Source organism: Gnatocerus cornutus, chromosome 1 (assembly GCF_029298725.1).
Source record: "Gnatocerus cornutus isolate USDA-ARS CGAHR chromosome 1, icGnaCorn1.1, whole genome shotgun sequence".
In the NCBI taxonomy this organism is placed as follows: Eukaryota; Metazoa; Arthropoda; class Insecta; order Coleoptera; family Tenebrionidae; genus Gnatocerus; species Gnatocerus cornutus.
Window position 1 is genome coordinate 18,788,924 of NC_142233.1, and position 14,271 is coordinate 18,803,194.

The 14,271-nt window shown below is 33.8% G+C and overlaps 1 protein-coding gene across 2 annotated transcripts in view; it reads right to left on the minus strand.

Moving 5' to 3' along the window:
- Positions 1-14,271, minus strand: part of pio (zona pellucida domain-containing protein piopio) — a 60,676-nt gene that overhangs the window by 6,759 nt on the left and 39,646 nt on the right. For both annotated transcript variants that reach the window (XM_088049925.1, XM_088049926.1), the window contains 3 exons: positions 12,058-12,200; positions 8,430-8,823; positions 1,286-1,459 (listed from right to left, as the gene is read on the minus strand). In XM_088049925.1, the coding sequence (XP_087906051.1) occupies positions 1,286-1,459; positions 8,430-8,823; positions 12,058-12,200 (711 nt within the window). The remainder of the gene's footprint in view (positions 1-1,285; positions 1,460-8,429; positions 8,824-12,057; positions 12,201-14,271) is intronic.

Here is a 14,271-nt window from a genome sequence, read left to right on the forward strand (position 1 = left end):
GATTTTATTAATAACAGCGTAAACATTGAAGCAAAAGAAATAACAAGATGGGAAAACATCTTTATTTTATTCATTTTAATTTATTATCATTAATAATAATTTTCCAATACATTAAATTAATTTCGAGGGACATCGTATTTCGAAATAAGAAAAATTTATGACACAAACTTTGAACTAAGGCAAACTTATCTGCCTGGCTTATTGCTGTACTGCGGTAGAAAATATGCTAATTTTACAGACGATTTTCACCCTTATGGATGTGTCAAATGTCTAGTATATGTTGGGTTGCATATTTTTCAAAACACGAATTTTAGTTGAGGGGTAGAACAGCCTTGCATTTCTTTTCCAATTTTGTTGAGTATTACATTATTGAGTAAATTTTTCTTTAATCTTTAACGCACTATTTGATGCTACGAATCCACAGCCTGTTATTATTTAAATACGATTACAAAATTTAATAAATTAAAATAATAAAAAAATTAATTTTAAGAGTACAAACTAATAATTTTGAAATTTTAATTTTGTCATTTTTCTGTAAAATGGAAAATAAACTTAGATAGAATTAATTTTTTATTTTAAGTTTCTTTAAAAGTGCTCGTTACAGTATAATAACAATTTTTGGGTACCATTTATTTAATTTTTTAGAACATGATTTTTCGATTAATTAGAGATTACTAGTTCGGTTCGGATAAGGATAAGTGACACTACTTTATTGATTGGTGCAACAAGTTAAGCCGACATATTTCAGTAATAAATGCAGTCACAAACTGCTACCATGTAAACTTCTTCATAAGACAACTCACGTAATCCTTTTACCTTATTCGCAACATGAAGTAGATTAATTTTAATTATGACTCGCGACTGCAATCAATCCTAAATATGCAATACAACTTTCTTCTTTCCGATGACAACGGAATTTCCTAGGAAGCAAATCAAAGTCAATCGTTTTCAAATCCAGCGTGTCAACAAGGTGCTTTTTGTCCCAAAATTAAATGTACTTTTTTTCTTAATTGATTACTAAAACGTGAAAGCATTGAAGGTCAACAAAATTTATGACTAGGATCAAAACAAAAAACCACCGGGTGACTGCAATAACGGATATCGATTCGCTATTGTTGTCGTAGAGTTGATTGTCTTTTGAGTCTTTATGTGCCAAAAAAGGGCAGACAGCGAACCGCTATTTCTTTTTTGCGACACGATTGCGACCGAAATTGGCAATAACCCCTGGAGCGGTGCTTAGTCACTATCACGACAAAAATATCTGAAGATGTGATACCCAGCTCACCTTCTCACTGAAGACGGAATCCTCCTCCAAGCCGGCTTTGGCGAGGTCGTTGGCCTCGTTGACATAAAGGCCGCTGTACACCTCGATGGTAGCTGGTGTCCCTTCGCTGGGGTCCGCCGGGCTGGCACCGCCGCTGGCTTGCCTTCGCAACCTGTTTCCTCCGCAATTTGGTGGCTGAAAAACAAAAATGCGGTTAGCGAACCCAAAGCTCTGCTAGGCGTATTTTTTCAAAAGAAGTTTGCAATTTTTCTGCTTTCTTGACCTGACCCATGGGACATCACCCTCTGCTCATGACAAAGCACTGGACCATTTGTCTCATTCGACTTTTCAAAGGACACGATGTGGCCGTTGTGGATGCAATAGAGCCTGACGCCCTCCCGTTTAACCTTGGGTGCAGCGGCCATGCACCTACAACCTGATGGTTCTTGGAACCATCGCGAACTTCGCTAACCTCCAACGAGGTAACGGATTTACATTTTAATTTTTTCCTTATTCGTTTACTTTTGGATGCTATTTTAATTACCATTTTATGGCGATGATTCGATGGGAGAATTCCCAGCGTTTCAGTCATGCAATTATTCGATCCCTCAAGGTTGCAAGGTATTGTGAGATGATGTTACCAATTAAAATAAAATCATGACTCAAACGGCTTTTGTGGAGTACGGCCCTGCCTACAGGTCACGAATGTCCAAAGCCAATTAGTTTTTTTGAACGCGAATATTAGCCATGTTTAATGCGGTTTTGAGATGAACTGTTTCGTAATGAAAACTAGTTTTTTCATATAAGGTGGAACGAATGAGATAAGTTTATTATTTATTCCTCATTGCACATACTGGAATGGTGGCTATAAAACTGTTGGTGTTCAGGAATCTGAGTATTCTATCTGACTGCGAGTTAATGGTCGCGTAAATGTAGTTATTTATTTAGCAATTGTACTTATAACAAGTCCCGTTGAAACATTATAATTTTTCCAAAAATAATAACCAGCTGCATAGACATCGGTGCAAAATATTTGCAAAAAGTTTAAAGAGGAAACCAGCTGGCCAATCAACCACATTTGGCAGTCAAATCTGACATGCCATCAAAGGTTTTTGCTCACTCGTTCCAATTTTCCAAATTGAACGTTTTATTAATATCATTCAGAAAATTTGTCGCGTGTGGTAACTTACATTTTACAGCGCGAAATCCGTTTGAAGCACGACGTAAAATGGTTAACGCACAAGAGTTGGCCGAAAAACTCTAATTTAAATATGTAATTGGGTTTTTCAAAATTCTGACATTTATAAATTTCATCATCTGTCAATTCTGTCAATTTTGTAGTTGGTGCACAAAACGTACACAAGATGGCGCTGTATAAAAAAATGTTTTAATATGACTTTAAAAATAGAAATATTGTCTGAATTGAGATAATAATTTAGGTAGATCCCACTTTGGTAATCAATCTTCATTATGGTAAAGTGATTTTAATTTATAAACGCATCTGAAGAACAGACGATTTGGGCAATTTTTAAAAAAAATTTAAAGTCGACGTCGTCGATGGTGACTTTTTGGTGATAAAATCAAATAGAGTTCGTACAGTGAGAGTTTGAATGACAGGAAAGTCACTAAATCTACGCAATAAAAAGTGTACCATACGCGCGAAATTTAAAATGACAAAATAACCCCAGGGCTGCGTTCATAAAAATCACTCTGTGTAAAATGTGACACAAAAGCGTTCGTAAAATGTACATTTTATAATATCAACCAGCTTCTCCCGCACCAATGATTTTGGTCAAATTGCTAAATCGGAAAAGAAGCACAAGATCTATCTAATGGCCAAATTTGAGATCGATCGTACTAATTAGGAAAAATAAGGAAAAATGAAAATAAACTTTTTGAGACTTTGATCGGCCATAACTCAGTTATTTGTTGTCGAATCTGAATTTGAATCTCAGATTTGGAATCTACGGAAAATTCTGCATACACTGGTGTATAATAACTCAAGTTTACTCGAAAAAATAAGCGAGATGTCGATATCAGAAGTTTGGCATAGTTTTAGTCATGAATTTTTGAGAAAATTTGCAAATTTCGACTTTTGAAAAATTTACAAACTTTTTCTTATGTAAAAAATCGCGAGAAGAACGATGCCGCAAACCGCATCTTAATATCTCAAATAGTTTCCGAGATATCGAGCACGAATTGTTTTCAACCTTCAAAAATTTGGCCCTCTGACGACAATCCAAAAATTCAAACGGCCATAACTCAGTTGTTTGTTGATCAAAATTAAAAATTCTTATGTTTTTGGATGCAGCGTGACATTCTGCGTAAAATGAGCCCAGATTTGTTGAGATTGCTTAATAAATAAACGAGGCATTGGCCAAAAACTATTTTGAAGACGTCATTTTCGGGTGATTTTGAATCAAAGTTTTTAAAATGAAAACGACGTTTAATAGCTTTGAATTATACATCAGTCGGAAGTGGAGCTCAAAATCTATCTACTGGCTCAATTTGAGATCTATCGGACAAATAGTTTACGAATTATGGCCAAAAATAAAAAAAATGAAAAATTTTCATCGTTTGAGTCGGATTTTTTTTTTCCCGAAAAATCGACTACAAAATTTTGGGCTTTTGATAACGTTTTCTAACGTAAAATGTGCCGAGAAAAAGAATGACGCAAACCGCATCTCCATATCTTAAATACTTTTCGAGATATTTAACTTTAAAAATTACGAAAAATGAAAATCAACTTTCCGAAACTTTTGACGGCCATAACTCAGTTATCTGTTGTCGGATCTAAATTTAAATCCCAGATTTGGAATCTGCGTAAAATTCTACGTACACTGATGTAAATAACTTAAGTTTACTCTTAAAAATAAGCGAGATTATCGATATCTGAAATTTGGCATAGTTTTAGTCATGAATTTTCGCGAAAATTGCGTTTTGTATGTAGGTGACGTACCTATTTGTCGAACATTTAAATAACCACGGAAACCGTTCATAAACGCAACAACACTCTGGCGAATCTCAGTGATAATCACATCACTCTGACGTCACACGCTCCAACAGACGTCTCACTTTATGAACACACCTCAGTTACTGACAACCTTGTCAACCCATTTCGCGTAGAAATTTAGTGTTTTTAGTGTATTTTGCAGCATAATTTGCTACCAACCTATATGTCAACTGTCGAAATCTCCCAATCTCTCACCGGATATACTATAAGTCTTTTCACTATTAAATCCTTTGATTTGCAATCCAACAGGCTGTAAAAGAAACGTTTTTAACGGAAATACTGCCCAATTTTTAGAAATGTCAAAAATTTGACAATTATTTTCTCACCAAAAATGTCCCTAGGCAACGTTGCCGGTTCTACTGCAGGGGAAGATTGCGGTGTTGGTGAATGTTAATTTGACGTTTACAATTCATGAGGCCAAAAAATGTTTTATTATGTGTTTTCTGGCTTGAATTCGCAAAGAAGAGCTCGAAATCTACAAAACCATCAATTTTTATCAAGATTCAACGGCTGTTTTTCACTTTGACTATGTTGTCTTTGCCCATGATCTCATTACTCCAATTTTAAGCATTCGTAGCGGACATTTCGTAAAATCATTTTGCTCATGTCTCTTTCATAATCCTAATGAAAATGCCCATAATTGGGCCATGTTCATAACTGACTAATGCGTGTCATATTACTTAATATCTTCCTACGCCATTTTACTACCAGAAAATTGCGTGCATTGTAGCCAATTCTACCATTAGCATCCTTCGAACCACTCAAGGTCTTTGCCCCACACATAATCAAAATTAATTATCTTTTGTGGTGATTCCGGTGAAACATTATAGCGGTACAAATCTTGAAAAATAATCCGACACCTACGACATCGTGTTGGATGAGACTCCATTATCTATAAAAATGTTCCGGGAATAACAAAAAAGCTCGTATTTTCCCCACGCCATGTTACCGGTTTTTATGTTGTTACCAAAAACAGAGAGACAAAGGAATTTTCGATCGAGACGTTGAAAATTCTCTTCAAATCAGTTCTGCAGCTACTGCGTTGTTGGTGCTAGCAGATGAGAGTAACAATTATCCTGTTAATGCTGAATATGAAATGAGAAATTTTATGTATATCTGATTCAGCAACATTCGTGCTGCAAATTCCTCGCATTATATCTAATAAATATGGCTATATTTCTCTTGTTAACTGCTCTGCGTGAGGTTTGCAAAAAGAACAAATAATGTGAGATATAATAAAATTGTATTGTATTTGCACTTTCGCTATTTACAAGTTTGTTTATTTTTAAATTATGACAGTCACGCTAAAACAAACATCCTTTACATGAGGCATTAACAGTGCTAGTCATATTTATATAAATAAATATTATTTGAATAGCTGTTTTATTTTATTGTCACTACTTCCGAAACGTGCTAAAAGCAAACCAAAAACGTCGAATGTGATCAAAACCAAATTTCGGGACTTATTTAACGGTTAATTTACAATTTGGCCTTTCAATGATGCAAATATTTTTTTTACGAATCTGCGTTTTGTTTTTTATTACGCATTCACTTTCCTTGTGGGTTATGTGATACTTTCTCCGAAAAAAACTGCCCAGAAAGAGTCAATCATATCGAGTGTCCGTATTTATGTGGTTACAAAATTACGTCAAGATCCTTTTACGTACGAACTGGAATTTTACCCACACTAAGAATTGCAAATGTTGAAAGATCTAGAAATTAACTGTGGTGTATCAACCTCAAAATTACATGGAATTTCGTTTGCTGATTGAAGTGAGAAAAGTAGGCGAGTCTGTATAATTTTAATTTGAATTAACGAACTAGTCAAAAATACCATGTGATCAAACAAATGAGAAGCTTGAGTAGGCGTCGAAATTTGAAATCTGTTGGTAACTATCCAATTGTTTTTGACAGTTTTAGGTTACATGCCATGTCGTCATGGTCGGAAGAAAACATTTTAAATTCCAACATTTTGTTCATAATATTGTTTGGTAGATAGTTTTGTTCAACATTGTTCTTACTAAATATTTAAAATTTTGTTCTTTGATTGATTTTCCCTTTTTATTTTTGATTGCATTTTCTATTTACTTTTAATTAATTACTATGTGTTACGTTTAGTTTTATATTTTTCATTCTTATCACTTTGCTTTGCTATTTTCTTTGTTGTTTTTTCGATAAATTTCCGACATATTTTGCCTTTAGGAATGTTTATTTTTGGCCTCATGAATTGTAAACGTCAAATTAACATTCAAATGACATCTTCGGAAACATTATATTTACAAGCGCCTTGGACGTTTACACACGCCGTGCGGTAAAAATTGCCCAAATCATCTGCTCTTCAAATTAAAATCACTTTACCATAATGAAAATTGATCACCAAAGTGGAATCTACCTAAATTATTATCTCAATTAAGACAATATTTCTATTTTTAAAGTCATATTAAAACATTTTTTTATACAGCGCCATCTTGTGTACTTTTTGTGCACCAACTACAGAATTGACAAAATTGACAGATGACGAAATTTATAAATGGCAGATGTGACAGTTCTCATGAATTTTGAAAAACCCAATTATTTCAATTAAAAGTTTTTCGGCCAAAAAGTTTAATACAACTCTTGTGCGTTAACTGTCAAAATTGACAATGCAAAAAAGTAAGGTTACAAATTCTAAGTGGGGTTTTACACCCTGTGACAATTAGATGACATTGACGTCTAAGATTTTTTGTCCCGGCTGTATCTGCACAGACCTGTCAAAATTGACAGTTATTTTGAAGTACAAATGTAACTCTTGAATTTTAGGCTCAAATATCTAGACGATTCACTGTATAACAACATGCAGAATGGTAAAAATGAATTGGTTAGATCGTTTCTGACAAGACAATTTTGACAGGTCTGTGCGGATATATTCATATCACACTAGTGACTTTTACTTCCGTAAATGTATGTTCGAAAACATCAACCATCTAACTATGTGAAATGCGTCATTTTTATAACGTAAAAAAATGACATTTAAAATAGATAAGAAACGAACCATTGCCCAGACTTATGGTTTCTTCTTGATGCTGGAAGGTCGCAGGATAATTAGTGTAGATAACTCGTCGCAAAGCGTCTTTCTTGCACTCGTGTAATATCTGGCGCCTCGTGCATCTACATTCACACTCGTGCGAAATTGGTCACTTTCCGCACTTGTTATGTAAATATCTATTATATGCTTTCCAAAATTTCGTCGCGGAAATTATTTTGATTTTCACTTATTAAATTGTTATATAACACCCTTCTACGCAAATAATTTACATTGTCATCTGTGCCCACTTTTTAATTCGCAGGACAACAGGCAAAACAGAAATTTTAAAAATATTTTTTTTCTCTAAATATACCGACATTTCGACAAAAGCAGTGATGGCATGTCAAAAAGTACGTCAGTCTCTAACGATAAATATGAAAAAATTACCATAATTAAACACACAAATCGAAGATTAACTACTTCGTACTTTTGCTTCTAATGTCAGAAAACTTAAAATTTAGAATTTTTTGAGTAACGGTTGGTGTAGTTTAATGAGACTTAGACTTTAATTAGACTCAGTTTAAATTTATGTCTTTGAACAGTAGTGTTCACAAACATTAACAAAAATGCTTGAAATAAATTATTTTGCAATGAAAACCATCATAATTGAGGTAACAAACAACTCAAGTGGCAGAGAAAATTTTGGGACCAAAAAAGAAATATATGAATGTACCCGATTTTTTACTTCAAAGTAGTCACTTTTATGTAATTTGTATGTCTGATAAGAGTTGATTGTTTCAATTTCTTTCAATATTTAAAATTGTTATTATTAATTTTTTTTTCAAGATATAAAATTTGTTACATTTCGACTTTTTTTTAATAAAGAGGACAAATCCAAACATTGCTGAAAACGTCATTGGTTTGTATCATTTCAAAATTTACACTTTGACATTTTGAGCTAAACGCTGTACGGAAATAATCGATTTTCTAATGAGAATTTGACATTTAAAAGAACATTATTTTTTCGCGTTTTCTTCCTTTCTCATTTAATCTTCACAACATTCAAATTAGATGAAGCCAAAACTTTCATTTCATCGGGGTTTTCCCCAAAAGTCACATGATGAACACATGTTGGAAAACCAACTTACCGACAATTCGCATCCCCCGTCAGCCTTCAAACACAACTTCACGTTGCATTGATAATACACAGAGGCGGTGTAAGGAAACTTGTGAGCCTGGAAATGCACGGACGCCTTTGTCTTATCATCCGAGTATTCAAACCTCCCCATTATTTCAGCGTCCAGTGGACACCCTTCATCATTGATTAATTTCTGTTCGCCCCAACCTAATCCGTCTCTGACTAAGCAATCAGTGACGCGAATACCATAAGTTTCTTGTTCGTCCAAAATGATGACCAGCGTCAAAGGATCTCCAATTTTCACATTTTCCGCGACTTCCTTCTCAGTGGGATCGCCAGAAAAGATTTTCATGCTACAAGCAGGCATTGGTGCCAGCGCCGTTATGGGATCGGCGGCCATTAGACTGAAAAAAGAGAAATGGGTGAAGGTAGCAGTATGGGACTTTTTCTTGAATGAAAGTGCGAATCTAATTAATTCGGTCGGTACTAGGTGTAATTTAAAAATCATTATGCTGTCATTTGTGAGAGGGTTTTAATTTGATGTTGATGATCTTCAAGATTGTTTGGTCAGGTTACGAAATTAGGAAGATTTGTTTCCGGTCGGCCGGAAATGAAAATTGAATTTAATATTCATGATTTTAGATTAAAAGTCTATCAAATACGGAACAGGAAATTTCCATAGTGCTTTCCTTTAACAATGGCAATAGCCAGGTGCTTCCTTTGCAAATGTTTTTCTTACGTTTTGATGGTCACCTTGTTTGTAATCTTAAGTGGGCGTAAAGGTCACGCATCGACTTCATTTTCCAGGTTCTGGTGCTTTAAACATTGTCATTTACAACCACAAACTGTGACATTACATCACCGCAAGTTCTTGGACAATGTTGAGCATGAGTTATAATTCTCGGCGGTCGCGACTGTTGTAAATTCTGTTCCCAGTTGTTTCGACTAATCGATAACCAACACTTTAGATCACTTCATGAATTGTAATCTTCGACTCTATTCGATGTCACACCCACTTTGATACAAGGAATTGATAGCTTTGCTTCATCTATTATGATCCAAGATTGCAATTACATTTTTGTAACAAATAGACGAACCAAACTCCCATGTTCAAAGTAATTGAAGTTGGTTGGAGTTTACGAAAGCGAACATAAAAGAAGCGAGGCTGTTGGTAAATGTTAAGTCAATTTACTTTACCTGTTTGCTGCCCACATAAAAGTAAAAAAGCAAGGATCTTTGCTGCCTAAAATCCCGAACAATAAAGAGATTGGCTTGGGCTGGGTTCTTTTAAAAAAATGCTTGGCTTTAATAAATTAAATAATAAAGAACGTGTTTTATAAGGGCCAATTTGGCCAATTGGCCTACGGCTCATTTTGTACACCGGAAACTCGTGCACCAATGCCTTTATACTATTTTTTCGAATTTGCACCCTTTTTTAATAAAAAAATTAAATTTTCCAATTCCAAGAGTTTTCGTGTTACACGATTGGTAATGGTTTTGTAACCACGACTTGCCACTTGATTTTCAAATTCTATTTAAAATCGGACGTTCATTGAGTTTCACTAACACTGAATTTTAATCTAACCTCACAACCTGCATTCACATCTATTATACAGGGAGATTTTTTAAAAACGGCAGGCCTTGTAGAATTTTTATTTATGAACCGATTTCGAAAATTTAAACAACAAATTAAATGGTTTTTTATTTCCTATAAACTGATGTTTTTAAAATTTTTGTAAATGTGTTAGTATTTTTTGGGCGATACTCAACTTTCTTATTTTAAATTTTTTTTAATAATTTGGAATATATTTTTTTTTTGATTCGGAAATGTGTAATATGTTCTACTTTTACAAAAAATATTTAAAAAAAATATCAAAAATAAAAAAATTTAGACAATAAAAGTTCATAAAATCTAGGTGCATGGTGTCAAAAAACACAATATCGTTATTGTAATGTCAAAAAGCAGCAAATAACAGAAAGAACAAGTTTTCTTTCAACAAGATGGGGCTACACCTTACAATGCACAATGCATTTCTCGTAGGTGTCAATTCTGCAATGAAAAAACCGGGATGGCGTTTCAACAGCATTTTAATTAAATTTGGTAGTTGTTTTTTCTGATTTGTAATTATTATTGTCTTTTGTTATTAATAATTAAAAAAAAAATGCCAATCCTTTCTGTTATTTGCTGCGTTTTGACATTACAATAACGGCATTCTTTTATTTGACACCATGCACCTAGATTTTATTAACTTTTATTGCTTATTTTTTCCAATTTTGATATTTTTTTTAAATATTTTTTGTAAAAGTAGAACATATTACACATTTCTGAATCAAGAAAATTGATATCTTCCAAATTATGAAAAAAAAATATGGGTTCCAATTTAAAATAAGAAAGTTGAGTATCGCCCAAAAGATACTAAGACATTTAGAAAAATTTTAAAATCATCAGTTTGTAGGAAATTAAAAACCATTTAATTTGTTTTTTAAATTTTTGAAATCGGTTCCTAAATAAAAATTTTACAACGCCTGCCGTTTTTAAAAAATCACCCTGTATTTAGGTACATATATTGTTGACCACAAAGGACAATTCAATTATATTGATACATTTTTTATTCACGCAACAATTTATTAAACACGAATCGTAAAATCCGTAATGTGAAACCAGGACCAAAAATTTGACAGGAAACAGACTAATTAGTTCTTCCAACTCTTTAAAAACAAAATTTCCTACTTTGAGTTCTCTTATAAAGCCGTTTTTTTTTTAAAAAACCCAACATCGCAATCTTCCCCTGCATTACAACCGGCAACGTTGCCTAGGGAGATTTTTGGTGAGAAAATAATTGTCAAATTTTTGACATTTCTGAAAATTAGGCTCTGTTACAACCTTTTGGATCGCAAATCAAAGGATTTAATAGTGAAAAGACTCGGCACAGCCTGAAAGGCCGTTTTGTGTAATCAAAATGTCAATTAGGCATCTAACCTGTTTGATTTTACCACCAAAAAGTCAATATCGACAGCCCCTAGCAATTTTTATCAGAAACAGTTGGCAGGAAAACGTTTGACCTTGAAGCAATTGTGACATGCGTAAAAGCTAATCGTCCTGCACAAGTTAACCAATCCTAGTTAAATCCTTATTTAAATCTCTCTTTTGCAACTAACCTTTGATTAATTATTAAGTAATGTGAGATTTTTGCATACACCAAACTTTGACAACGTGTTAACCTCAAAAATCGGACTCCAAATTGAGTACTCTAATGGACCTATTAAAGCGGCAAATTCGAAAAAATTAATTAATGTTGCATCTCACTATGACTCTGGTAGGTAATATGGGTGTTGCAACGTCTTTGAATTAGAAGCAGTAATAATTAAATTATAAATACATTATCATGAAGATGCAAATCTGCAGTACCGTTACAGAACTAAATGTTAACATTCCGAAAGATCACCAGGCAGGCAAACAGAAAAATAAATCTGATGAGAAACCATTAAGTCTCGATGCAAGAGGATGAGGAAATACTTAACCTGCGCGCCTCTAAACAAATTCTCGAGAATAGATGTGAAAAATGGTCTGATCGGTTACCACTATATGGAACTAACACGCCTGGAACAAGATTCCAATGGCACAAAAAGATACTCACTCAACCTTGAGCGAATCATTCGTGATGGTGTTATTCCTGGTATTGTAACGGCACCGGATGTGGAAACCTCTCCCTTGATTGGTGACCAGCTTGAGATGGGGTTGAACCACGATGGTATTAAAATATTCAATACCACCATCATCCTGAAACAAAAAAAGACCTTGATGAGTACGATTTACTAAGAATAGCTGTACTGTTTGTGTAAAAATAGCTATTTTTGCCGGTTGATGATGTCATGTAATCAACAACTCAAGGTGAAGTAAAACCATGCGATCATCTTTGCTCATCACAGGTACTGTTATTAATTATGATTGTCATTTCGTGGTACCGGTTAGAAGTACTTGTTTCAAAGTGGAAGTACTTATATGGATGACACGTCTAATGAACTTAGAGAAAGTGACTACAGTTTGGTAAAATTTCAGGAAAGAACGGTACCGAAAACTGGAAAATTAAATAGTCCCACCTACTGGACTACCAAATCTGAAAAACCCACTTGTTAAAAATGTCGTGGCACGTTTCGCAAAGAAGCATTATACTTTCAGATGGTGTTTTCGTGAAGGTCGTCTGATACGTGGGATTTACAAAGGTTAAATAAGCCTACTGTTTCCCCAAATCATATTCAATAAACGTGACGATGTGTGATTATGAGCTACATATTTTTCGGATTAGAAAGTCAGTGGTTTTAGGAGACGTGATGTAATGTTAATTGTCCTTTAATAACTGCTCAAATCGCGCGTTAGCACCTCTTAATGTCAGCAGTTGCACGAGCAGAAATCTGGGGATTTACGAAGATGATTTAGGAAGTCGTTGCTACATTGAGATGCTGGAGGTCTTTTATAAAGAGAGGGAAGAAATATGGAAGACCACAAGACAAAATAATCCTTGCAGAAGATACTGATAGTTCTAAAAAGTCGGTGCCAATGTCTGCTTACTGTGAAACTTCGGAAAAACTTCGAATCTGGAAGGGAGTAAGGCAGGGACTTTTACATCGATTTTGCCAAAAAAACATCGATTTTTAATACATATATTTTTATTTTCGATGTATCATTAAAAATCGATGATTGCGGTTTCGATGTATGTAAAGTCCGTTTATTTTTTAAAAAACCACCAACACCGCAATCTTTCCCTGCATTACAACCGGCAACGTTGCCTAGGGAGATTTTTGGTGAGAAAATAGTTGTCAAATTTTTGACATTTCTGAAAATTACGCAGTGATTCCGTTAGAAACGTTTCTTTTACACCCTGTTGGATTGCAAATCAAAAGATTAAATAGTGAAAAGACTCGACAGAGCCTAAAAATTTGTTTTGTGTAAACAAATTGTCAATTAGGCAGCTAACCTATTTGATTTTATCACTAAAAAGTGACCATCGACGATGTTGCCGGTTGTAAAGTGGTGGGAAAGTGCGGTGTTGGTGGTTTTTAATTAAAAAAACGGACTTTATTTTATTTTACACTCTTGATTTTGGTGATATTTCGTTTAGTTGGTTGTCAACATATATTTTAGAATTTTGTTTCTTATTAATTTCGAATTTGTCTTTTTTTTTTAATTTATTTACTTATTATTTTGTTTATTACTTAAGGTTTTTATTTATTTTTGTTTTTCTCGTATTTGTTTATTATTTTGTTGCTTTATTAAGGATTTTATTTATTTTTGTTTTTCACAAGAATACTTATTTAGAGTCGCGTGTGGCAACTTACATTTTACAGCGCAAAATCAGTTTAATGATTGAGCGCTGTAAAATGGTTAACGCACAAGAGTTGTATTAAACTTTTTGGCCGAAAAACTTTTAATTTAAATAATTGGGTTTTTCAAAATTCATGAGAACTGTCACATCTGACATTTGTAAATTTCATCATCTGTCAATTCTGTCAATTTTGTAGTCGGTGCACAAAAAGTACACAAGATGGCGCTGTATAAAAAAACGTTTTAATATTACTATAAAAATAGAAATATTGTCTTAATTGAGATAATAATTTAGGTAGATTCCACTTTGGTGATCAATCTTCATTATGCTAAAGTGATTTTAATTTATAAACGCATCTGAAGAGCAGACGATTTGGGCAATTTTTACCGCACGGCGTGTGTAAACGTCCAGGGCGCTTGTAAATCTAGTGTTTCCGAAGATGTCAATTGAATGTTAATTTGACGTTTACAATTCATGAGGCCAAAAACTATTTTTCAAAATCGATGTTTTCTCCGATGTATTGGAGAT